Source organism: Hippopotamus amphibius, chromosome 11, assembly GCF_030028045.1.
Source record: "Hippopotamus amphibius kiboko isolate mHipAmp2 chromosome 11, mHipAmp2.hap2, whole genome shotgun sequence".
Classification (NCBI taxonomy): domain Eukaryota; kingdom Metazoa; phylum Chordata; class Mammalia; order Artiodactyla; family Hippopotamidae; genus Hippopotamus; species Hippopotamus amphibius.
The window spans coordinates 46,072,584-46,098,774 of record NC_080196.1 but is presented as its reverse complement, the minus strand read 5'-3'; the positions used below and the strand labels follow the sequence as shown (position 1 = coordinate 46,098,774).

General features: G+C 39.4%; 1 protein-coding gene across 11 annotated transcripts in view; it reads left to right on the top strand.

Annotated features, from left to right (window-relative positions):
• The window catches only part of DST (dystonin), a 470,805-nt gene that overhangs the window by 419,821 nt on the left and 24,793 nt on the right, over nt 1-26,191 (top strand). For all 11 annotated transcript variants that reach the window (XM_057698598.1, XM_057698604.1, XM_057698599.1 and 8 more), the window contains 15 exons: nt 365-596; nt 1,433-1,659; nt 3,063-3,185; nt 3,308-3,409; nt 5,459-5,560; nt 7,734-7,907; nt 8,225-8,380; nt 12,205-12,402; nt 12,750-12,878; nt 15,688-15,858; nt 16,667-16,822; nt 17,024-17,230; nt 20,279-20,398; nt 23,097-23,266; nt 24,550-24,709. In XM_057698598.1, the coding sequence (XP_057554581.1) occupies nt 365-596; nt 1,433-1,659; nt 3,063-3,185; nt 3,308-3,409; nt 5,459-5,560; nt 7,734-7,907; nt 8,225-8,380; nt 12,205-12,402; nt 12,750-12,878; nt 15,688-15,858; nt 16,667-16,822; nt 17,024-17,230; nt 20,279-20,398; nt 23,097-23,266; nt 24,550-24,709 (2,427 nt within the window). The remainder of the gene's footprint in view (nt 1-364; nt 597-1,432; nt 1,660-3,062; nt 3,186-3,307; nt 3,410-5,458; nt 5,561-7,733; nt 7,908-8,224; nt 8,381-12,204; nt 12,403-12,749; nt 12,879-15,687; nt 15,859-16,666; nt 16,823-17,023; nt 17,231-20,278; nt 20,399-23,096; nt 23,267-24,549; nt 24,710-26,191) is intronic.

The window sequence follows — 26,191 nt, the reverse complement described above, 5'->3', positions numbered from 1 at the left end:
AACACCCAGATTATGGAACCTAATTTTGAAAATTAATTTGAATTATGATAAGATGAAGCAGTAGTAAAATGCTGCTGTCAGGTGGTCCAGTTATATATTAACATAAACAGTTCCTTAATGAATTTACTCAGTCACTTTGCAAGAAGCAGTCCTGTCCCCATAAGCAGTGTGACACAGAGAGGTGCGTACGAGTAGTGGTTTTAGGAATGTCTTCACACTCCACCTGGATATAACTCTTTGGATGGCAGAAGGGTCGAGGTTTAGTTCTTGACTGTGCCGTTAGATAGCTGTTTTATCATTTAAACCCCACCCTTGGCCTCACAGGTCTTTCCCCCCATGAACGGCCCCTCTCTTTCACTCCCAGTTCCACGACAAGATCGACCAGATCCTGGAGAGCTTGGAGCGCGTGGTGGAGCGTCTGCGGCAGCCTCCTTCCATCTCAGCGGAGGTGGAGAAGATTAAGGAGCAGATCAGTGAGAACAAGAACGTGGCGGTGGACATGGAGAAGCTGCAGCCTCTGTACGAGACACTCAGGCAGCGGGGAGAGGAAATGATCGCCCGGTCCCAGGGCACTGACAAAGACGTATCTGCCAAAGGTAATCCTTTCAGGACCAGGGAACCCCTGAACTCTACTCAAAACAGCTGTGAATGTTCCCTGACAGTCCAGTGGCATATCAACATGCCAGATTTTAGGAAAGGTATTGCAGATGTGACATGTTTGGGGGTGCAAGGGCTGTGCACACCTGTCCCTTGTTAATGTCTTCCTGTGTTTGTGAAATCAATTGAGTAAACACAACGTGTGCTGTGATACAAAAAACATGTGTTCTCCGGGCCCTTTAAATCAGTTGGTTAAAGCATAATGCTAATAAGACCAAACCTAGGGGTGTTTTTTCCTCTGACTACACTACCTTATGTAATGGGTACTGTATCCCATAGCCACTGAAATGGCAACCAGGACCCTAGCCAGGCACCTTAAAGGTCGAGCTGGGGTTGAAAGAAAGAGCCTGTGCAGAGGTCAGTGGAAATTCGTGGTGAGGAGATACTAGAAGTAAGCCCCAAATACATATCCTACTTTGTTGTGTTCCTGAGACTGGGAAGACATCTCTATTCTTGATTTGGAGAGGGTAGAGAATATACTTCATTTTCTTTGGAAGTAAGGCCAGCCTTGTGAACTCAGGTCTCCTCTGAGCTCACGTGCCTCTGAGCATTGTCTTTTGTCAGGAAACCTGGGTTCAGAAGGAGCAGGAGGCCCTTAGGTCGTGCATTTGCCTGGAAAGGCCATTGAGCCCAGCGATACCCACTAGACTGGGTTCCACCCAAGTTTGTTCCCGGTTTAGGTCCTTGGCAAATTGAATCATTGTTCCTGTGTGAACTAGAATGTTGAGCTTTATTGCTAAAAGGCTGTGTCTTTTGGTATCATTCTGCTCCGTAGCTGTTCAGGATAAGCTCGACCAAATGGTTTTCATTTGGGAGAACATACACACACTGGTGGAAGAAAGGGAAGCCAAGCTACTAGATGTGATGGAACTAGCAGAGAAGTTCTGGTGTGATCACATGTCCCTGGTGGTTACCACTAAAGATACTCAGGATTTCATCCGGGATCTGGAGGATCCTGGGATCGATCCCTCAGTAGTGAAACAACAGCAAGAAGCAGCAGAGGTAAGCAGAGAGTCTCGTTTAAAGTTTAAAAAATAAGTTATGGTAGCATGAATGTTGGATTCCTTTGGTATAAATATTTGGAATTGTGCTATTAAAATCTGTATTTGGTTCTGAAAGTGGAATGCACAGGGATGTGGTAGGGGACAGAGTCCACCCACAGGTTTCCCTTGGAGAATATGTTTATAAAGTTTCTCTCCACCCCCATTGTTTCTGCCTTACCTCAGGGTCTCGTCATCTCTTTTTTGTCAAAGAAAGTAATCCGAGTGGTACCCCTGCCTGTGGAGTCCCTCCCCCCACCAGCCTCTAACCTTGCTGCCGGTCGTCCCTCTAGATCTGCTCTTGCCGTCCTGCTGGTTAAAAGCCCCCAGGGCGTCCACGGCCAATTGCCTAAAGTTCAAACTACTTGGAACAGAGTATCAGCCTTTTCCATCCCAGCCTAGCCCAGGCCTGTGTTTCCAAAGCCATTTTTTTTTTCCTAGTGCTCCTTTACCAAGCTCCTTCTCTTCTGGCTTTCTCCAAAGCTGCTATGCTCTTTCTAGCATCTGAATCTTTGCACACTTTATTTCCTTACCCTAGAATGTCTCTCCTGCCACTCTTGTGGCAAATCCCACTCAAGCCTCAAGGTTCAGTTGAGTTGTCACCCTCCACCCTCTTGAATACTCAGCTGAGTTAGTCCATCCCCATGATGCTCTCAGCACGCAGAGGAGTCTACACAGAGCGTGACTTCTCCTTGACTGTACCTCTGTCTCCCCCAATGGGCTCAGAGCCCCTTGAGTGGAATAGTCATATCTGATTTTCTCTGTATCTCCAATGCTTGGTTTAGGGCTTGGTTCATCCTTGGTAAATAAACGCATCTTGAATGAATAAGTATATTTAACCAAGAAAATGGAAGCAAAGGTAGAATACTGCATTTCTTTCATAGTTCTGTTTTTTGTACTTCACATGTCCTAGGATAAAAATGAACCTCTAGTGTTAGATTATCCTAAATCTACTAAGCAAATACATTAATTTGTGTGACGTCTCTGAACTCATGTGATACTGGTCTGTTTTAAATGTGTATTGCAAAACTTTAGTTGGTTTAAAAAATAAAAACAAAATGGCTTTCCATGCTTTTCAGTATTGTTTTTTTTTTAAACTTACTCTGGTATATGTTACATGGAAATAATAGTCTTTATAATAAGCATTTGACATTTGTTCTTCAAAGGAAGCTGTTTTTTCTTTAAAATGGCTCTTCTGTTCTCTTGTCGAGAAAACTTAGTGCAGAAACTTAGAAAAAAGAACAAAGAAAATAAAAATTGATTATAATCCTGCCTCCTAGAAATAACTACCATCAGTGTCTGTGTGTATCTTTCCGGTTTCATTGTGGTTCGGCTTAAAAGTAAGGCTGCCATTTCTTATTCTAGGTCATAAGGGAGGAGATAGATGGATTGCAGGAAGAGCTGGATATGGTTATTAACCTGGGTTCTGAACTCATTGCTGCTTGTGGGGAACCTGACAAGCCCATTGTCAAGAAGAGTATAGATGAGGTACAACCCCCATATTTTCTACTCTTATCAGAATGGTTTTTTAAAAGGATTTTGCTGACTAAAGCATATTTGATAGAAGCTTAGCATATGACACTGAAAGAGTTCTAATATTTACATTGTAGTTAAATTCAGCTTGGGATTCACTAAATAAAGCTTGGAAAGACCGGGTGGACAGACTTGAGGAGGCAATGCAGGCCGCTGTTCAGTACCAGGATGGACTGCAGGTAAGGCTTGCAGTGTCTGCTGCAGGGAGGGATCAGATGATAAGTGGTGTACACAGATTCACAGGTGGGTATTGCCCCGGAGCTGCAAGTGTGCTGCAGTTAACTCACCTGCTTCAATTCATGCTTTGCCTTTTTGAAGAGATTTCTGACACTGGAGATACATACAGATGTATATACACCCCTAAACACATTCTTATACACACATCCAGTGAAATTTACTTTGAAAAGAAGTATTTTAACTTTTTAAAGTGAAAGTCACAGTATTTTTTGTAAATAGCTCAACACCAGACAGTGAAATGGAGCTGAGTCTGAGTTCTGCTCTGGAGCTGAGTGGAATAAGATGAAAGGGGTAAATACTATCTAAAAATATCACCAAGTGTAGCTCAAGTCAGACATAAAGAAATTTGATTTGAAGGCAGTGTTCCCAGTAAACTAAAATAGATGTCTATTTTATTAGGTCATAATCTGTCATGTAAAAAAGTGTTTTCTTCTTTCCCATGTATATAATTCCTTTCAATGGTTGTTTTTCACATCCCTCAACAGTTCTTATTCAGTTCATTAACTAGTTTTTAAGTTTACTTTTTTAATATTAAAGATTCTCCTGTCAAGTTGAGGCCAACTCAGGGATATTTCTCTCCCCACCTTCCTTAACTTTATTCCATTTCCTAACAGACTGGCAGGAGTTGAATCCTTCATCCCACCATATGGAAAAGGCCTCTCTAAGTATTTCCATAACACCGAGAGAATATTATTTTTAAAGCTCAGATGAGAACATCTTTTCCCTTTTACTAGGCCACTTCATTTCTATATTTATAAAAATAAATATCACAAGCCCAGCTTTATGCCAGCAGAGAAGTGTTTTGAACTTTGAAGTATATAAAAAATTCCCTACAAGTGGCATTATTATAACCCTCCCTCCCCCTGCTTTTTTTAACCAAAGTGATAATTTATTGGTTGGGTATCAGTGGCCAGTAACCAGTCAGGCTCCTCTTCCATCCATGAGGCCAGATTGTGGTTTTCACATTCGTTTTGTGGGTCACAGAAGTCATGTCCTCTTCTGGGGCTGGAGATGGCTCTACCACCACTGCAGCCGTTTGCCCCAGGAGGTCAGGGTCACAGCTGACACTAAGGCTTGTCTCACCACTGCTGCTCGAAAAACAAGGCCCATCACAGGTCCTGCTGGTCCTAGGTCAGTAGCATCACCTGTGGGGGTGAAGGGCAGTGATGGATTAAAGAGCTGTGTAGCTGAATGTCCAAAGCTGCAGACACTCCAGAGGTTTCAAGGTTTGATTGTAAAGCAAAATGCATTTTATTTCCCAAGTTGCTGCTTAAGTTCTCAGGGTTTATTCACGATCCCTTTAAACTACCAGGTATTTTCCAAGGTGTTTTTTTCCCTACTGTATGGCCTGGAAACTTCATTAAATGGCCAAATAATTTTGTGTATTCAGTACCTGAAAAAAAAATGTGGGTGGAACCTTTTTAGAATGTTTATGTTGCCTAAAACGAACAAGAAAAATAGGAGTTTTTGAAGTTTTGCTGAAGTTCAGAATAATGGTCTTAATCATTAACATGCAGGATTTTAATGCTAATCTAAATCATACATAAGAGATTACTTGAGACAAATTGTTTCAAGTGCCAAACAGTAAACTTCTTGATTATTTGAATAAACAGATGGGTTTGAATCTTTTCCTTTCAGTATATTTATACAGCCTGCCTTTTAAGCAGACATAAGAGAGTACAAAGAATTTTATTCCATGTGGTGAATTTATAAAACATTTTTTCAAATAGACTTTTCTTGAGAGTTCTCAATATTCTAAGATTCTATTCAGGATAGCATGTCTTCTGCAAATTTGGATGCAAAATTGGAGGTTTCATCTATTTCATGTTTGGGATAACTGTTCCAGTATACTGCCACTTTTACCTTATTTGTAAACAGGCTCATTGCTTAATATCTTTATAGATTTATGATTATGCTTTTCTATCACACTTGAGGTGATATAGTAATTTTAAATATACTGTTATGATAACATGATCTACTGTGTTTTTCAGGCAGTATTCGACTGGGTAGATATTGCAGGTGGCAAATTGGCTTCAATGTCTCCAATTGGAACAGACCTTGAAACTGTCAAGCAGCAGATTGAAGAGCTAAAGGTATGGGTAAGGGCTGAGAAATTCATGAAACACATTGCATTTTTAAGTTCTTGACTCATGGGCTGCTTTATGCAGATTTATTTTATATAATTGAAATATTGCATTTTGATTATGAAACTGGTTTAATATAGTACCTGCACATAATAGGCCATGTATAAGTGCTCATTGAGTAAAGGATACAAAATTCTAGTAGTTTTTCTTACTAAATCAATACCTGTTCATTATAGAAAAATCAGGAAATGCAAATAAGCAAAACAATGTTATATACGGAGAGGCAAGCACTCTTAAGATTTGATTTACAGCCTTTCAGATATCCTCATATTGGGAGGTAGGATGAGATATTGGGGGAGGGGGTGTTACGTATTACCTATGTGTACTGTACTGTAAGTATTTTTAGAATTTCATTATTCCATAGTGTGTTATTGTCACTGATACATACACAGCAATGTTTCTATTTTCTTCCTAGTATCCAGAGTAATTCATTTAGTGTAACAGGCTAAAGAAGGATCCCATGGGTGGATGGGATTGGATGGGAGCATAGTGTTTCCCCCAAATGTTTGTTTTGTAAATGTTTGTTGTTTCCCATCTGCTTTCCTCTGTAATTTTTTTCCTTTGTGGTTCTTGATCTCCAGCTGTGAAAAAGGCTGGACCGTTTCCTCTGAATTCCTCTGTGCTGATGCTCATTTATCAAAGTGGGAGCAGCTATTTCCTCCCCAATTTACGGCTCCATCTACAGCACCATCACACCCCTTTCAATGAACTCTACTAGATTTTTACATAAAATTATTATCTGGCTTTAAAAGTATAGCATTTTTATCTCTAAGTGTGATATAGCATATTTTGTTTAGGAAAAAAGTGTTTCTCCTTGAGAACTTTACTGTTAGCATCATTAGATGGTGATTTTTTTTTTTTTTTACTCTGCTTATATAGTAAACACATGATATCCTTCATGTACAATGAGAGGTGTGGAGGAGGGTTTATTTTGGGTTTTCCATATATCTCTGTGGTTTGCATGTAGCAGACTGGGTGAAGTGCTTGCCCTGAAATCAGGTATCTGAAATTGCATCTCCCTTCATCCACTTACTAACCAAACGGCCTCGGAAAAGTTACCTAACTGCTCTCACTTCAGTGTCCTTAGCTTAATTGGGGATAAAATGATTTTCTTTATAAGCTTATTGAGAACATTTGACTATAGCAAGTGTTCACTGTGCTTTTATTATTTTTAATTATTATTTTAATTTGCTTGAAAAAATTGACTGCTTAGCCATTAATTGTTTACTATTTAATTATTTACTGTTAGAGATTAAAATCAATACTTCATGAAAGGACAGTTTCCTATTACAAGTAACCACTGGCTAACCTGTATTGGTTGGCAAAGCCAGGATTATAATATACATGTCATAAAGCACCAAGAGGGAGTAATATTATTCTGAGTCAGCAGTGGGTAAGGCATAAGATAAATAAATATTAATAAACACAGCATAGCAGGGAAATTCCCTGAAAGTCCTTTGGTTAGGACGTGCTTTCCCTGCCGGGCCTGGGTTCAATCTCTGGTCAGGGAACTAAGATCCCGCAAGCCACGTGGCACGGCCAAAAAGAAAAATAATAAAAATAAATAAATAAATACAGCATAGTGACAGAAAACATATGATGTTCAGCGGATGCAAGATGTGGGTATGTTTTGAGCAGGAAATATTAATTTGAGTTTCTTAGAGATTTTTTTTATGGGTTTCATGTATGTCAATATATATTTTGTTTTTTTCTTTTCTCAAATTTCAAAACTCATTTATTGAATATATATAATTAGACACTGGAAGAAGTTCATCCTTGAAATTTGTTAGTCCTTTTTGTAGAGAAATAGCAAAAGTATAAATAAGAAATTATTCCATCAGAAAATGTTGAATAAAGAGAAAAGATTTTTTTAATTTAATTTTTATTTTATATTGGAATATAGTTGATTTACAACATTGTGTTAGTTTCAGGTGTGAGAAAAGATTTAATCATTTTTTACCTACAGTTTTTTCATCAGTAAACCTGTGTTAGATTTTGATTCCTCTTCACCCCACCACAATAAGAAGCATGAATTAGAATAAAGATCTAACCTGTAGAATTTTTGGTTAAAGTTACTGGCATATAACAAAGTTGTGTTGTGTGCCTTTTTTTTTAAAAATAGCAATTTAAGGCAGAGGCGTATCAACAACAGATAGAAATGGAGAGACTGAACCACCAGGCAGAGCTCCTGCTGAAGAAAGTGACGGAGGACAGTGACAGGCACAGTGTGCAGGACCCACTGATGGAGCTGAAGCTGATATGGGACAGTCTGGACGAGAGGATCATCAACAGACAAGTGAGTATCCATTTCAGAGGCTCGTATAAAAATGTAAAGTAACTACCGAATGCAGTTAGGGGATCCTGGACATAAACTTTGGAAGCCCCTAAATACTCTGTTTCCTTAGAACTTTTCCTGCTTCTCACATGCCATTTTTTAATCACAAAGTTTCAGACTTAAAATGTAGGAGGATATGATGATTGGGCTTCATTGGATTTGCTTACAGACTTAACGCAGCATGAAGCAGTTGACCATTCACTCTTGTTTTATAAATGTGGGTCACCCATCCTGTCGGACGCATGGATCAGTGGTCTTCCTCTCCTCTCTGTCTGCAGCACAAGCTGGAGGGCGCTCTGTTAGCGCTGGGGCAGTTCCAGCACGCACTGGACGAGCTGCTGGCGTGGCTCACGCACACCGAGGGCTTGCTTAACGAACAGAAGCCTGTCGGAGGAGACCCCAAGGCCATTGAGATTGAACTCGCCAAGCATCATGTATGTAGCCGTTACTGCATCCTCTTCTTTCTTCTCTCTGCATTTCTAGTGTCACCGATGTTTCTGGTCTGTTTCTTTTTTATGGTTTTAACCCAAGTTCCTGTTTGACATTTGCAACGTAAAGTTGAACTCCTTAAAAATGCACTTCTTTCTTTATTTCTTTCTTTCTTTACTTTTTATTTTTTGCTTTTATTTTATTTAATATATTCTTTTAAGCTCTTTATTGGAGTATAATTGCTTTACACTGTTGTGCCAGTTTCTGCTGAACGACAAAGTAAATCAGCTGTATTTACACATATATCCCCATATCCCCTCCCTCCCGAGACTACCCCAGACCTCTAAGTCATCACCCATCATCGAGTTGGTCTCCCTTTGTTATGCAGCAGCTTCCCACTAGCTATCTGTTTTACATTTGGTAGTGTATATATGTCAGTGCTACTTTCTTACTTCGTCCCAGCTTCCCCTTCGCCCACCGGCCGTGTCCTCAAGTCTGTTCTCTACATCTGCATCTTTATTCTTGCCCTGTCACTGGGTTCATCAGTACCATTTTTTTAGATTCCATGTATATGAGTTAGTGTACGGTATTTGTTTTTGTCTTTCTGGCTTACTTCACTCTGTATGACAGACTCTAGGTCCATCCACCTCACTACAAATAACTCAATTTCATTCCTTTTATGGCTGAGTAATATTCTTAAGAAACTAAAATTAGAACTACCATATGACCCAGCAAATCCCACTACTAGGCATATACCCTGAGAAAATCATAATCCAAAAAAGAAACATGTACCACAATGTTCACTGCAGCACTGTTTACAATAGTCAGGTCATAGAAGCAACCTAAATGCCCATCGACAGATGAATGGATAAAGAAGATGTAGCACATATATACAATGGAATATTACTCAGCCATAAAAATGCACTTCTTAAAAGATATTTTCTGAAATATTTGAAAATGTTTTTCTCATCAGTCAAGGCAGTTATTGTCAAAAATAGCAAGAATGAGAAATTTCTGGCTAAATTTTCAGAGGGGTGCATGACCAACACTGGAGGTTTAAATTTCTGATTATACCTGTCCCTGGATTACGGTAACATAGTTTTAAAAGTTGCTGGAGGCAGCCTGACAAGTCAGTTTTCCTGCAGGCTCTGTGTGTGTTTCCTCTGGTCACCCTTCCCTCCACGCATCTCCCCCTTGCTGCTTTTTGGCTTATTTCTGTCTGTATGTATATCTCTCATCGTCTTGGGGTTTGTCCTTCTGTTTCTTTCTCTTACTTTTCACTGGCTTCTTGTGTCGTAGTCCTTTTCTTTCCGAGGTAGTTTTTAAAAAATATTTATTATGTTTAGAAGAGTTTTTACATGTCATGTACTTGATTGAAAGCTTATAAATGGAAAATCTTTATCTTAAGATATATGCAAAACAGTTTCATATTGCTGTCATCTTTGTGACACTTGGTTGATGATTCTTAATAGAAAATTTCCCATCTTAAGTCACAAGGCTTAATGAACAGAAGTTATGTCCAGTAGAGTTTATCCTGACATTCAGCAGGCATTCATAGAACTTCTAACATTCACATTATAGTGGTATCTTGCTTAAAGTTAGGTCCTTACTCCTAATCTTAAATAAGTTTCCCTTGATTATCATAGAAACATTTGATTATTTTACGTATTAACAGCATTTTTAAATAATAGGTTTCTAGCACATTAAGATCATGATACAGTTTTTGATTTTTCTTGCTTTAGTTCTTCTTCCTTCATGTGTTTCCCCACAGTAATCGTTCCCTGATTTAAATTTTTCTTCCTTTTTTACCTCATTCTGTCGACATTTATAATCATTGCCCAGCCATATCTGATTAAGCAATTAGGACTTACTTTGCACAATGAATATTTGTCCTCATTTAATATCTATGTTATACCTTTGCTAAGAGTGGTGATGACCAGTCAGACTGACTCTGCATGTAACCAAAATGTTTATTCTCATAGTGTGAGTTTATAGCATTTGCATTTTCATAAACTCAGCCATTGTCCTAAAAGTCACATACATCAGTGACAGGAACTTTGTAGAAGACGGTAGAGGTGAGAACATGAGGCACCCTGGTCCAGTTATTTTGGCGGGGATGTGAGTTAGGGACCTTTAGTTTCCTTTAGTCAGGGATCTTTGCTCCTTCCATTTCTTTCTTTTTAAAAAAATTTTATTGAAGTATTGTTGATTTATGATGTGTTCACTTCCACTGTACAGCAAAATGACTCAGTTATATTTATATATATATTCTTTTTCATATTCTTTTCCATTCTGTTTTATCACAGGATATTGAGTATAGTTCCCTGTGCTGTAGAGTAGGACCTTGTTGTTTATCCATCTTCCATATACTAGTTTGCATCTGCTAACCCCAAACTCCCAATCCTTCCCTCCCCCCTCTTTCCATTTCTAAAGGTCAGAGTTCAAGGACTCAGAATTGCCAGCACCATGGCTGGAGGAAGGGAGGGGATATTCCCATCCCTGTCCTGCCTTCTTCTCTGGCTCCTAGGCCGTGGCTTATGTAGCAGGGCTCTGACTGTTTATAAGAACGAATTTTATAGGATTATCTTTTATGTTTTGACTGTGAAGATACTTAACTCTTACCTTTCGAAAGTGGTTCCTACTGTTAACACGTCAAAGTACCTGCTTCCTATAAAGATCACTCCTTAACTCAGTTGACTTTATAGCTTTTGAAGAACCCTCCCTCACCATATACCCCAGGACACTAGTGAATGCCGTCAGAGGAACAGTGATGGGTGGTTCGTGCCCTTGGCGAAAATCCTTCTGGTCTGGGTTTCCCAGATGTGGGATGTCCCACCCAGGATGACAGATGATGCTCCTTTTCTTTCCTGTTGCCAGCCCGAATCTGAGTGTAGGGAAGGGTTATCACAGACTTTTACTAGCAGTAGAGGAAGGTTTCTTTTGGTTTCCAAAAACATCGCACAGTCTTCTTGAAAGGAAATCATCACTAAACTGTATTTGTTCTTTGAAGTGTAATTCTTTTCAGTATAAGAGATTGATTTTTTTAGCCTTGAGGTTGTTTTTTGCACTTACCACTCTTGCCTCATGTTACTGCACTTAAGTGTTATTAATCTATCCTTATATTCCCACCGGATAATAGACTGTGAAGGCATTATTTACTGGGATTTGTCATAGTCGTTTCGTATGCATATTTTCTAGTGAGAGAACAGCTGAATTGTGGAATGCTGGACTCACGTATCCCCAGTATATGGTGAAATCTCTTTCCCTTTAATGTTAGGGCCTCCTGGGGTTCCTGTCACCTTAGCAGTTAATTCTAGCACCCTTAAAACCAGAGACGATAAAAGAATATTCTGTGACCATTTGTTTCCTTTTTAACAGTGCTAATTGTAAAACATGGCATGGCAAGATATTAATTTTATATTTGAATATATAGCGATATATCTCTTTGAAATTGTTTACTCAAGACATGAAAATTAAGTTCAATTAAAATGAGCTTGGATCGAATGAACATTTTTAGAGCCTTTTAACTATAATCTCTAGATACTTAATGTCATCAATTGCAAAGCTATTCTAATGGGAAGAACTAGCAATGTTCTCAACGTACTCATTTCAGGGGATGTTGGTAGATTGAAGAGATACCCAGTAAAGCTGCAAAGTTAAGGGAAAAGAAGTCCACTGTTTAAAAAAAGTCATTAATATTAAAATTCTACTTATATGACGTTTTAGTTTCAGAAGGTTTCATAACCAGGAAATAAAACAATTGCATAAGAAGCAATGCTAGCAAGTTACAAGCTAGCAAACATATGAAGTGTTATCTGAATATTTTCAGGTGCTCCAAAATGATGTATTAGCCCATCAGTCCACTGTGGAAGCTGTGAAGAAAGCAGGAAATGATCTAATCGAGTCAAGTGCAGGAGAAGAAGCGAGCAGCCTTCAGAACAAGCTAGAGGCTTTGAATCAACGCTGGCAAAATGTTTTGGAAAAAACAGAACAAAGGAAGCAGCAGCTGGATGGTGCCTTGCGCCAGGTGAATGAGAGAATAAATCCTGAAACTTGCTGTAGCCTTGAAAACCAAGATGGCATGGCAATCTTTCACTGGTTTTCAGACCCCTGTTTAGTTTTCATACTTCAAGGAGAAGAGTAAAAACAAGTGGGATAAAGGACAGAGCTGGTAAGAACGCAGCTCTCCAGTTCTTAGCAAAATAGTCTTACTGCTGGCTCTCCTGCTGAAGAAGAATTAGTGGTCCAGAGGGTCCTGCCCTTGTTCAAAATGCATGGAGAGGTTTAGCAGGCTGGGATTGTTAAGCTTCATTTTTGGCTTCAAAGTGATCACTTTTGGGGCCCAAACTTGAACCCCTGTCTCTCTTATTCCAGGCCAAAGGGTTCCATGGCGAAATCGAGGATTTGCAGCAGTGGCTGACCGACACGGAGCGCCATCTGTTAGCATCCAAGCCTCTGGGAGGTTTACCGGAAACAGCCAGGGAGCAGCTCAATGCCCACTTGGTAACTATATTGTTTCCTAAAGCTCTAGCGTCGGATTAAGAAACTGACCATTTCGTGTAGGTCCTGGTGTTAAATAAACCGTGGGAGAAGGATATCCAGTTTTGCAGCAGAAATCTCTGTATGTAAGTGCTAGAAGCACTATTGATTAAGGTTTTAAAGTCGGAACCTCTTCTTTATTTTACAGCTTAGTGTGTCAGTGTATGAAAGGAAGTTTCAGCAGTCTAGGCATTTTTTAGAAGCAAACCTTCCGCCATAAAATGATAAACTTGTATGGATAATAGTATAACATTAGGTAGATTATAAAATGTGGCGCCTTGAGTGAAAAGAAAAATCCCTAAAGGAATCAGAATGGACTTAAAAATTATTGCTTTCGAGCATGAGATTCCCACCCAGTTTCATGGAAGGCTGGAAAATGTGTTCTTGTTCTGTGAAAACAGACTTACTTATTTGCTCCTTTTAATGGTGATGGGGCTGTGTCTTCAACCTCACACCCACCAGGTTTGGACAGAGGAGGTTTCTGTTTACTTGTCTGACCCAGAGCATCGCATCGTGACTGCAGGCTGTTCCCACCTAGAGTCTGTGGCTGTCAACTCTTGAGGATAAGCAGGAAAAATAATGAAACTTGAGACTCTGGCTTTCTTTCATAGCAATATGGGCTGAGGAATTAAATTTGGACTACATTTGATCTACTGACATTTCCTATTCATTTCCCATCATAATTTAGCTGTAAAAGTTCTAAGAGCAACCAGTCTTTTTCAAATGTTGAAAACTAATCCTCTGATTTTTATACTTGTGAATTTGCATCAGAAATCTTTTTTAATATTCAAGCTCTCAGGATGAGCATTCCTAGGAAATAAAAGTAGAAGTACTTTAGGGATTTGGCAAAAGAACCAGGCCATTGTACATGAACGTCTCTACTCTTTAGTGTTATTGTAAGATCTTACTAATAAAACTGCACTTATTGGGAATAATTTTGAATTTGACGATTTGTAGAGGAAGTGACCATCTTGTAGGTGGTGTGAAGAAATACAACAGAAGTAACACCTTATTCATTTCACAATTGCCGTGAGCAGTTAAGATAAGTCCTGTTAATCCAGTAGAGAATTTTCTAGACTCTCTATTCCTTGTTTTAGAAAATCATTGTGTATGTGGTTTTGTTGTTGTTAAGATGTTGTGTTTTTGGGTTTTTTTCGGTGCCACAAGGGACCCATTTGTTCACTGAGAAAGTAATTGACTGAATAACTTGGGAGCACTTGTTTTTTCTCTAAAATCTGGATATCTTCCAGATACCTCCTTACTTTCCTAGAAGTACCTGCAGAGCTATTACAGTCCCTTAAGTATAAGTTTAATGAATTCTTGAACAAACATGCTTGAGATGGTTCTCTAATAACAAATATTTTTAAAATGGTAATTTAGAAGACTATAAGTAAAAAGTTGGAAAGCAAAGAGCTTATCTTTAGAATATTTTATTTTAGAAAAGTATCACTTATCAGCATGTTTGGTTTGGGTAGGATGTTTAAAAGAATTTGCTGGTATCGTGTGCCAGATTATAGAATTCCATGATTGAAGGAATTCTAGAGAGTTACGGATATTTGTAATACTGTTTTAGTCATGTTCTTTTGATTTGATTCTGTTAGACATGAAGGAAACAAGAAAACTTGGAATATTTACTGTTTCCTGAGATTTAGCTATATTTAGAAGCTTTGCTTTGATTAAAAGCTTTCAGTAGGTGATATTGTAAATATGTTTAGAGAGGTTTTTTTTTAAGGTTTAAGGAATTACAGAGTTTTGAGGCAATAAAAATGTTCTAGAATTAGTAATGATGGTTACACATCCTTACGAACATACTAAAAACACTAAATTCTGACTTTAAAATGCTGATTTTTATGGATTGTATCTCATTTTTAAAAATTATAAAGTTGGAAATATTAGATAGTGTATAATTTTTCAGTGGGAGCTATGATTTGACTCATATTGTAATTGAATCAGTAAAATAGAACTGGCCTTATTTTTGACATGAGTGTAGCTTGTTTCATTGAACTTAAGTTCTGAATTTAAGCATTATTTTTAATATTCTTTATAGAGGATATACACTGCATTCTAGTTGAAAGCTTTAAAATGTTATAAGTGTGAATAATAGTCATAGGACCACAAGTTTGGCTTCTGTGATTCCAAAGTCTGAGTCATCAACTTAAATGTCTTACTATACTGGGTCTTGACCGTCTATCCACTGTATGTCGTCTTTTTTTTTTTTTTTTAGAACTTTTATTGAGGTATAATTGGCATACAATAAACTGCATGTATTTAAAGTGTACAATTTGATATTTTTTTCTTATTAATAACACAGTCACCAATTTACTGTATGTCTTCTGAGCATAGAATTAAATTATACCAAGAAAAATATTATAGTCATTGTATCATGTTCTGAGGAGAGACTTAGGGAACCCATTTTACAGAGAAGGAAACTGAGGCTCAGGGAAGTTACACTACTTGCTCAGGGTCACAGAGCTGATTGGTTACTGTACATTGAAACCTTTCTTGACAATAGTTAACATACTGCTTCGCTCACATGTGGGATGGATTGATAACAGTAGCACTATTTCTAAGATTTCTTGGTAGGCAGAAGAGTGCAGCTATAGGTTTAGGTGTTCTTTCAGTATAGTGGAAAGTTTGAATGTGTCAGGGTTATTCTGTGTGCTGGATGGAGATGAGTATATGATAAGGGGCTTAGGATTGATGACATCGAAAAAGACCTCTTACATTTTGTCCTCTTAAAAATGATATAACTTGGGGGGATATCTCCATTTAGGAAATCTGTGCTGCCTTTGATGTTAAAGAAGAAACATATAAGAGTCTGATGCAGAAAGGCCAGCAGATGCTTGCAAGATGCCCCAAATCTGCAGAGACAAATATTGACCAAGACATAAATAACTTGAAAGAAAAATGGGAATCGGTGGAAACCAAACTCAATGAAAGGAAAGTATGTGCCTTAATGAATATCATAGAATGAATGTTGTCGTCGTTTCATTTCATGGGTCTTACCTTATCTCCAGCTAGAACTGTCAGTGGACCATTTAATGATTCATGTTTAAATTCTTTGTATACGTTTGGACATTTCATGGGTTTTGCTGAAAACAGTATTGTCTTAACGCAGGAGAACGCAGTTGAAGGAATCTATTCAGACATAGATCGAGGTATATCATAAATCAAGTACTAGGTATGGTTTAAATCTGTGAACCGTTCGAATTCTGGGTGGTTGAGTCATTCTGATCACACTCAAAAGGCAGGCTGTATGTAGGGTAGGGGCAGAGGGGAGGGAGACCAAGAAAGTGAAATGATTGTATGTATAGTAAGGACTTAAATGACAAAAATCCATGAGAGGCAATTAAGGATAATACTGTTTAATGCTATAAAAAGTGATAGGCTAGGAATACTGATTATATGTCCTTGATGACAGAGCAAAATGTATATATATTTTGTAGTATTTTGACTCCCAAAATGAATTGTATGCATATCAAATTTTCTTTTTCTAGATTCTGTTTAGTAATTCTGTTCTGTGGTTAATTGTTCCCAAACCACAACTTTAGTGTATATTAAAAATTTTTTTAGCTGCAGTGAGATGCTTCTCACTATACTTGAAGGAGCTTGGTTAGCCATTATTCAAAAATTGTTTGAGGGATATAGACTAAGCATTAATAAAGTGTGGATGGGAAGGAAATCTGCCAGAGAGTGGTTAAACGGGCGGGGATCTTGAATACCATGAAATACTAAATAATCTGTCTTTGCAGGTTAAACTGGAAGAGGCCCTCACCTTGGCAATGGAATTCCACAATTCCCTCCAGGACTTCATCAACTGGCTCACCCAGGCGGAGCAGACCCTAAACGTGGCTTCCCGGCCAAGCCTTATCTTGGACACTGTCTTGTTTCAAATCGATGAACACAAGGTAAGCTGCATCCCCGACGGACAGTACCCCGCTCTCAGACTTTTCTAGACATCAGGGTGTTTTAATGGCAAAGCATAAATTGGGTAGTTTGAACACTTTCTTTTGTCCTTTGAAACCAGCTTATGATCCGAGAAGCACTTTCAAGATAGATCCATTTTCCCTTTGTTTCTGATTGTACCCACCCCGCTTTTTTTGGGAAAGGTCTTTGCCAATGAAGTAAATTCTCACCGGGAGCAGATCATAGAGCTGGACAAAACTGGAACGCACCTGAAGTATTTCAGCCAGAAACAAGATGTTGTTCTCATTAAGAATCTGCTCATCAGTGTACAGAGTCGCTGGGAGAAAGTGGTCCAGCGCTTAGTAGAAAGAGGAAGATCTTTGGACGATGCAAGGAAGAGGGCCAAGCAGGTACACCTTTATAAAGATCCTCTGAACTTGGCAATGAATCAGGTCTATGTTATATTATTAAATAGATGTTATGTTATTAAAGTGCTTTTATGGCAGGCTGGGCTTTATGTAACAGTCATGGCATGAAGCCAAGGTGTTTATTTCCTAAAAAGGCCGTGGCCTCAATTTGGACGATGACATCACTTTCTGACCTGGCAGCAACTCCAGGCCCTGGGGATCAGCCTTGGAAAGACTAATCATGGATCATGGCTTGATTTCACAGATGCACGATTATCATTAGGGCCCAAAAAGAGGCTCCACAATTTTGTTGTTGGGTTGGTTGGTTTGTGTACTTTGTCCTTTCAACCTCCACTCTCATACTCATAGTGAGGCATTCTACTTCATTATATTGCTACTTCTGTTTAGTTCCAAAACCATGCTTTCTCACGTGTATCCCCCAGACAGCTTTCTGAAGGCATATCCTGGGTCTGTGCTGGCTGTTTCTCTTCACCTCTCCGAATCTGTACACTTGTTGGCAAGCCTTCCTTTCTTCTCTAGTATTTGGATACGCCTGCATCGCACCTTTAAATTAACTGCTTGAATCTTGGGGGGCTGCTTTTTTTAATCTAGAGAATCTCACAAGGAACTTTCCTTCCTTCCTTCATCTGTTACTCATATTCTGTTCTAGACTAAACACAGAGAAGTACAAGTATGCATCTCTGTACTCCAGGGAAGAGGGAGATGCACCCACCTTGCTTGGCATATATCCTTGATTTTTACTAGGAACTTTGTGTAATAATGTTGAGGCTGAATTTTACGATGACTCTTTCTGCCCTGTTCAGTTGCATGTGTCTGGCATTGGTGTTGGACTCGGTCATCTGGGGAGCTAGGCTCGGTTGCGCGATGCAGAGGATGCCCGGGGAGGCGTGTTTCAGCGTTGAAAGCTGTCCAGCGTAAAACTTTTAAAGGCTTGAGAAATGACACATTGCGTTGTGATAGGATTACAGGCCACGTGTCCCGTTTTGCGTGGGAGGTATGGTATGTTCCACGTAATAAATGAGTCTCTGGAATAGAATCAGTCTCGGATGTTTTTTTAAGACCGTATTCATGCTGAGCCTGATGTTTCTCTCCCCCGTGTGTGCAGCCTTGTTGTCTGTAGTGCAGGCATTTTGAGTTACAAACATCTGATTTACACAAGTCTGGTGGATGCCAGTAGCCAGTTGGCCATCCTCTTCCTCCTTTCTCTATTGAGTCAGTTATTTTTTTTCTCAGTGTGTTGAACTCAGTTGATAAGGATTCTCCACTGTTCTCGGTGCAAAGGATGGCATTTCTTCTATTTGTATGGCTTCAAAATATTTTGAGAGCAGGACCAGCCTCAGAACCTGTGCCTTTGTATCATTGTACTTACCATCCAGTTGTTATAGGCTGTACTGTGTGTAGAAAGATAAGCTGACGGGGAGTCCCCTGGTGGTCCAGTGGTTAGAACTCTGTGCTCCCACTGCAGGCGAGCATGGGTTCCATCCCTAGTCAGGAAACTAAGATCCCGCATGCCAAAAAAAAAAGACACGCAGACATCACTAGCTGTTTATTTATTCTAATATCTCAGGTTTTGGCTCAGATCTTGGCTGTAGTTCTCTGACTTGGGCAATTTATGTGCCTGTTCTGGCTGCCCTGTTTTCATGTCTAGGTTGATTAGATTTGTGGGAGAGACGTGTGGGGAGAGAGGAGGTCTCTAACAAGATGGTCTCTAGCAGACCTTTGCAGCTTTGTGATTCTCTACTCTCACTGTGCTTATGTCAAATGTCTTTTTGTTATTTCACTCTTAGTCTTCTTTGATGTAAAACAGTTTTTGTTTTGATTACTCAAGTTTTTATGTATCTGTCCCCTTTAGTTCCTTAGAAGAAATAATTTATAACTAATTTCCCAATTTGGTATCCAAAAATATTACCTACTATTTCTTTATGATAAATAGAAAAGAGACTACAGCTGAAATCAAGTATATATAGCACCAGAGTAGTTCAAGGTTGTAGATGCAAAAGAGAATTCTATTTTGTTAGAACTCAAGTATTGTGGGTGCTCTTACACGTAAAACCAGTATATGAGGCTCAGGCATTGATGCGAGGATTTGGATAGCACCAGGAAAATCGCTGAACTGTCTTTGCATTAAATAGGAACTTAATGGCCTCTTTTTGTTAAAATGAATTTACAAACTTGATCCTTTCCCTTCTCCCTTTTGTACATCTTTCTTAGCATAGCAGTAAACACCTTAGGAGTAAATTCATATCTGTCAAGAGGCACCAGTGGAAGCTTACATTATCATTTTTATTTTACTGAAGTATAGTTTATTTACAATGTTGTGTTTGATTTATGCTGTACACCGAAATGACTGTTATACATATATATATTCTTTTTCATATTTTTTCCATTATGGTTTATCACAGGATGTTGAATATAGGTCGCTGTGCCATACAGGACCTTGTTGTTTATCCATTCTGTAGATAATAGTTTGCATCTGTTAATCCCAAACTCACAATCCTTGCCTCCCCCACACTCCCTCCCCCCTTGGCAACCACAAGTCTGTTCTCTATGTCTGTGAGTCTGTTTTTGTTTTGTAGATAAGTTCATTTGTGTTGTATTTTAGATTCCAATCAGAACAGCAGACAGAAAGCCAAATGAAAAAAAATGAAGCAATATAAGAGATCTATGGGATAATATAAAGCATGCCGATCTAGGCTTACATTATTTATTAAACAAAAGAAAGGGTGGGACATTCTGCCTGATGCTCCCTAACCACTTCTAGGCTCACTCCTGTTTCTGTTAAAGCTGATGTGTTTGAACAAGTTATAACAAAGTGACCACGGGGCGTGACCACAAAAGCCCAGTGTTAACAAGATATTTTGTAATCTGCTGATGAAAATATTCTTTCTTGTTCTTCTTCAGGGAAAACTTTGAACTAGTAATTGTTAACATGTCCATTAATATTAATTTCTGTTTAGAAATGTGCTAGATTTCAAACCTAGTGAGTATGCCCGAAACTTTTCTGGACAAAGCTGTGAATTTCTTTTGCAGTTCCATGAGGCTTGGAGTAAGCTTATGGAGTGGCTAGAGGAGTCAGAAAAGTCTTTGGATGCTGAACTGGAAATTGCCAACGACCCAGACAAGATCAAAACACAGCTGGCACAGCACAAGGTGGGTCTGCTGTTAAGAAAAGCACGTTGTGTCATTGTATATCTCAAGGTCACTTTTAAATTCTTACCCGATTGTGTATCTGTTCATCACTAGAGAAAAAGACTGTCCAACGTGGACCTATATTAAATTTAAAACCAGTTGCCCTCTACATTGGCCAAGGGGCAGTAGTATCTTCCCTCTGCAACGATCATTCCATTATGATTCCAGGATGAATTATTAAAAGAAAACACACAAAATTAAAACTGGAAGTCTTCTACGACCTAAAACACATAAAGGATTTCTAGAGGCCGAACGTTGGCATTTCAGTTTATCACAACTGCCTTGTCATTTCTTTCATAGACCAAATGCCATGTAGAACATCATTATGTATTCAAAGGAGTGTGGATTTCGGCATATAAAGTCCTGCATACAGTGCAGTGGGGAGAATTGGTTGCCAGCTCCTAAACTGGTATCACTGTGTGTGTGTGTGTGTGTGAAATTCCACCCCTCTCCTCAAAGACACATCGTCACTGGCTTCCTTGTGTATACAAGAAGATCTGGAAACACTGTGTTGTGTATTTGCTGCCTTTTATATTCCTACCACATGCCATTCGAAGAGCACACCCCCCTCCCATCCTCCACAACCTCTTGAATTTGGGTCTTTCTCTTATTCTGTTTGTAAAGTGATCCTCAGCCCTCAGGGTGAGGATGTGGGTGAAAGGAGAGTGTTCCTGCAAACCGTGTTACAGTTTTAGGCAGCTACATACACATCATTGCTTGAAACATGACAGCTTTTAAGATGCTGGAAAAGATTGGGTGACGTAAGTTTTATCATCATCAGAAAATTCTAGGCATCGTGTTCAGGCTGGCTGCTTCCACCCGTGGGCCTGACTGACTGCAGGGGTCAGGATCCTAGGATGATGGGGGGACCTGCTGAGGTCCTCTCTTTGGCCAGATGAGGGCTAAGGAGTGGCTTGTCCTGCTGGCCTCTCTGCCTGGGAGCTGCCCTGTCCAGCACTGGCAGCCCAGAGACAGTGATGGGCACCTTCTCCTCTCCCCTGCTTCTCAAAACAGAATGCCTTATTTGAACTTGAGCACAGATGTTGTGTTACATAGTCTGATAAAAGCATATTACATATTTAAGGTAGAGAATCCTGGAAATAAAAATGTGCAAAGATCTCTGTTAGATTCTTTTTCCTAATGAGACCTGTCACCAGTCACCGTTTCTCTAACAGGGTACGTTAAGCCAGTCTTAAAAGGAAGTTGTTTCTGTTCATCATTTGGGTGCTTTGCGTCTTTAAAAAGTTTGACTCTATCCTGTCTGTATTCAGCTATAACATTTGTTATGTATAAGAAAATCTGTGTCAATACCATGATTCTAGAGCTAGCGTTCTGTTTTGAATAACATAAAAAAATAATAATTACAGAAAACAAACTACAGAAATAGTGAGATACTGTACTGGGATTTATTGCCGAAAAATTCCCAGATGTAGTTGCCTTCTATTATGAAAAAATACAGATAGTGTGGTATTAGTGAGACACTTCAAATGTGTAGCTTTTTTAAGACAATACAATTTATTAGGTAATTGTAACCCCCAGGTTATTTGGGGAAATTACATTTGCGTGGCATTTTACTGCCTGGGGTGATTCTAATGTGCTACCAGGATTGAGAATCTCCGTGTTAGTGTTTCCTTGATATTTTATGAGCTTTTAAGATGCCCATGAAGTTGACCATTTTTATTCTCATCACTGAGATTATATATTCAATAGCAGTTGTCTTATTCTTTCTATTAAGTACTTACAAACACCCACAAAGTGCAAGATGATAATTAAGGGTCCTACCAAGATAATACCCCTGCTCTGAGAAAGCTGATAATTGAGTTACGTAGAAAGATTAGAATTCACTCCTCCCACACATGCACATATATACACACACAAAGATGAAAGGTTCACTAACACCGTAAAAGCTGCAAAATATAGGTATCATATTAGCCAGGTAGCTGCTTAGTAGGAGAAAGTCATCTGTAGATGGAGATTTGGATAGGGTGTTGTGGAGGTGGGAAGGAGGGGTGTGGCCTTCCCAGGTTGCATAGAATGAGTGGATCCAAACAGAACCCAGAGCTGTGGTTCCCTTCTTTTCCCCTTTTCCCGGCTCACAGATAAAACACGTGTAACATTCCAGCGAGAATCCAAAATGTGTGACAGAAAACCTGTTTGACAATAAAAAGAAACTGTAATAAATTTATACATTCTTGGGTCATTCTGTGTCCAGGCTGGACCCATAATGACTCATAGAGAATTAGTTAGATTTTCGTCTCCAGACTCTTGGGTCTCTCAATAGTTTATTAGCAATTCCACTTTATCATAACTATTTATACTGTTTGCAGTTTATCTCTACAAGAGATTCAGGATTTGTTTTGCTTTGAAATTGTCCATTGCTTTTTGGGGGTGGTTTTTTTGTTTTTGGCGGGGGGGTTTGATAATAGTAGGTGCTCTTAAAGACACTTGGCTTCTGCGAAAAGTTAATCCTTCCATTTGAAAGTTTAAAGGCTCCTCTCTACCGTGGTGTGTTCCCATGTCAAGTACACACTACACCACCTACCTTGATGATTGCTCATGTCCCCGTTTATTTATCAGGGATGCTTCTTTCAGTGTCTCTTACCTATTTGTGTATCAGACCCAAGTAGCACTACCCACTGTTCTCTTGTTGGATGTACAGGAGTTTCAGAAATCCCTCGGAGCCAAGCATTCTGTCTACGACACCACCAACCGGACTGGGCGTTCTTTGAAGGAGAAGACCTCCCTGGCGGACGACAACCTGAAGCTGGACGACATGCTGAGTGAGCTCAGAGACAAGTGGGACACGATCTGCGGGAAGTCGGTGGAGAGGTAAGATGCTCCTGACAGCGGCTTGCCCAGCTTGCTGGACCCCTGGCAGCGGTCACAGTCCTGGCACTCTGCAGGGAGGGTTAGGAACCCTGAATACACACCTCCTTTACCTGGAGGATGTCTGCTCATCCTCGATGCCCCATGCACACAGGGCCTCCCCTGAGAGGCTTTGCTGTTCATTGTTATCTGTTTTTAAGTGCTCGGCTCATTCAAAAATGACATCCTCCTCTGAGCCTCCCGCGTCCCACACCCAACTGCAGCGCCTGCCTTCGGACTGGTCCCCAGGTCCGCCGTGGTCCTCCTCAATCCCAATGCCACATCACCAGCAGGCCTGTCTTCTTAAAGTACAAGTGAGATCTTATCAACCCCCTCCCACCCCTGCTTCATACCCTTTAGGGACTAATTCTTGGGTGTGAACTAGGATACGGCCCCTCACTGTGGCGGGCAAGGTCTTACCAGCCTGACCCTACCCACGCCTTCCCAGTCTCCCTCCTCCTTGTTATACTTCAACCATGAAGACCCAAAACTTAAAAAAAAACAGTATCTAAGAAAGTAAAATAGTATTTGAAGAGTTCACATATCTTATAAACGTTTCCAAGTTTTTCATCAATCCTTAGTCTGATTACTTGTCAGTATCAAGATTGGATAGAATATTGTATTCCGTTGTAGGGAACTTTCTTAATAAGTTTTTTAGTGTTTTTCAGAATCTTTAAAATCCTCTCTCAAAAGGTTCCTTTTTACAGTGTCCTATAAATTACTGCATGACAATTCATACGGTACCCGTGAAAGGACAGAAAGCCACAGTGATGAACAGGTCCGTGGGTGGCAGATGTCAGCAGTGGGGGCAGACGGACCAGGAAAAGCCAGCCTGAGGGAAATTTGGGGTCGATAGACTGTTCTGGGCCTTGGCTGTGGTGATGTCACATGGATACATACATGTTTTAAAATCCATAGATCTGTACACCCCAGAAGTCAACCTTACTGCGTGATACTTTAAAACAGAATTTAATTAAAAAGGCATGTGTTTATGAAGACACTAAAGGGTCCACGAGGTGATGATGAGGGGATTTTCCTGGAACAGATTCCATGTATTTAAGGAACGAAAAGAAAATTGGAGTGAAGTTTGTTATTTTGTAAGGAAAGCAGAGAAACAGCAGTGAATCCTAATACACTGCTTTTTCCTCTTGAGGTTTGCTCAGCCTTCATGGATGAATTTTCGATGTTTGGATATAGAGGGTGGCTTTCTTGTTGCTCAGATTGATTTTTTCCATTTTGTCCCCTAGACAAAACAAATTGGAGGAAGCCCTCTTATTTTCTGGGCAATTCACAGACGCCCTGCAGGCCCTTATTGACTGGCTGTACAGGGTTGAGCCCCAGCTGGCTGAGGACCAGCCTGTCCACGGAGACATCGATCTAGTGATGAATCTGATCGATAATCACAAGGTATTGTTATCTGGGACACTTTATTCTATCTCGCTTGATTATTCCGAGTATAGAGGGAGCTGTAACCACTTAATTTAGCTTTATATAAATCTAGAGACTATCTATCATACTACATAATCGTCTTCAAAATTGAAATATGTGTACATTTGAGGAGAACCAGGAAGCCAACTTTAAAAGTGATGCAGGAAAATTGCTTTAGTATCAGTGAAATACTTTGGTTTTAAATTTCCGTATCCTAAACCTTGCTAGGACTTGGAAAGTGATTTCATTGTCTGGCACTTAAAAATGTGTTTCCAGAATGTTTTACTGTCTTTCGTTGTTCATTTAAGTAATTGTGATATTATTTAAAATCGTTCGTTCTGGGACCTGGAACTAGGTCATTGCTGAAGTGCTGGATTTGTGACATGATCTGTGGGGGTCATGATCAGCTGCTTCTCTTTTTTGTCACACACGGTTTTAACCTTGCCGCTTGACCCGTAACAGTTCCTGAGACAACAGTGTATGCCATTAGAGATTCGATTATTACTTCAAGAAGATTAGTTTCCTTGCCAGCTCCTGATACATATGTTAAACTGTTGCACAAATCGAAGGTGGTATTTGAGACATCCGGCAGATACTGAGTGTAAGGTCCTAAATTATGATCAAGTTAAAGAACCTTGAAAACAACATGAGGCCCAGTACTGATGCAGGGTGGTTGGCTTTATATACAGTTATCTTACAGCACTGCGCTTGAATTCATGTCATATTCCTCTCTGTAATTTTTCAGTTCAGAAAATTTATTTCATTTTAAAATGTTCTCTTTACATCTCCCTGGTTATGCTATTTTGATCTTACATGTTTTTTTTAAATAACTGGTCCTTTTGCATATTTATTTTCCCTTTTCTCATTCCATTATCTCATTATATCCATGGAAGAGAGTTTGTTACATTTGAACATTAACAGAAAATAAGAATAGATAAAGAACATAGATCAGGCCTACAAACATTTTAAACACTTTAAATTATGTTGCTTTGCCTATATTGAAACAAATGTTTTGTGCATGGTTAATACAAACTTTTCCCTCTTCTGGCACTCACTCAATGAGTGATGAATAATGTAATGTTACTTTGTACATAAATGCCATTTTTATAAGCTCACTGTCTAAATATTTACTCCCCTAGGCACTCGCCAGGTTTTCTACATACTAAAGGTCAACAAGAATGAATTAATCATTCAGCATTAGTAATACAATTGGAAGGCCCAATAAGAAGTTTAAGTATACAAAATACATTGGAAAGTCTACTCAGGACTGTGGGACTAGTCCTATCACAGATGGAAGAGTTAGGTGCTGTACCTTGTATCTGTGCGTTTGTGCACACGTGTTTATCTATCTGCGGGCACACCTCATTTAACACTATCAGAGTGAAATCAGCAAAGAACTCATCACACTGTTTTTGGATTATTTTCGACGGGCTCACTTTTATGAATGATCCAAGTATCAGA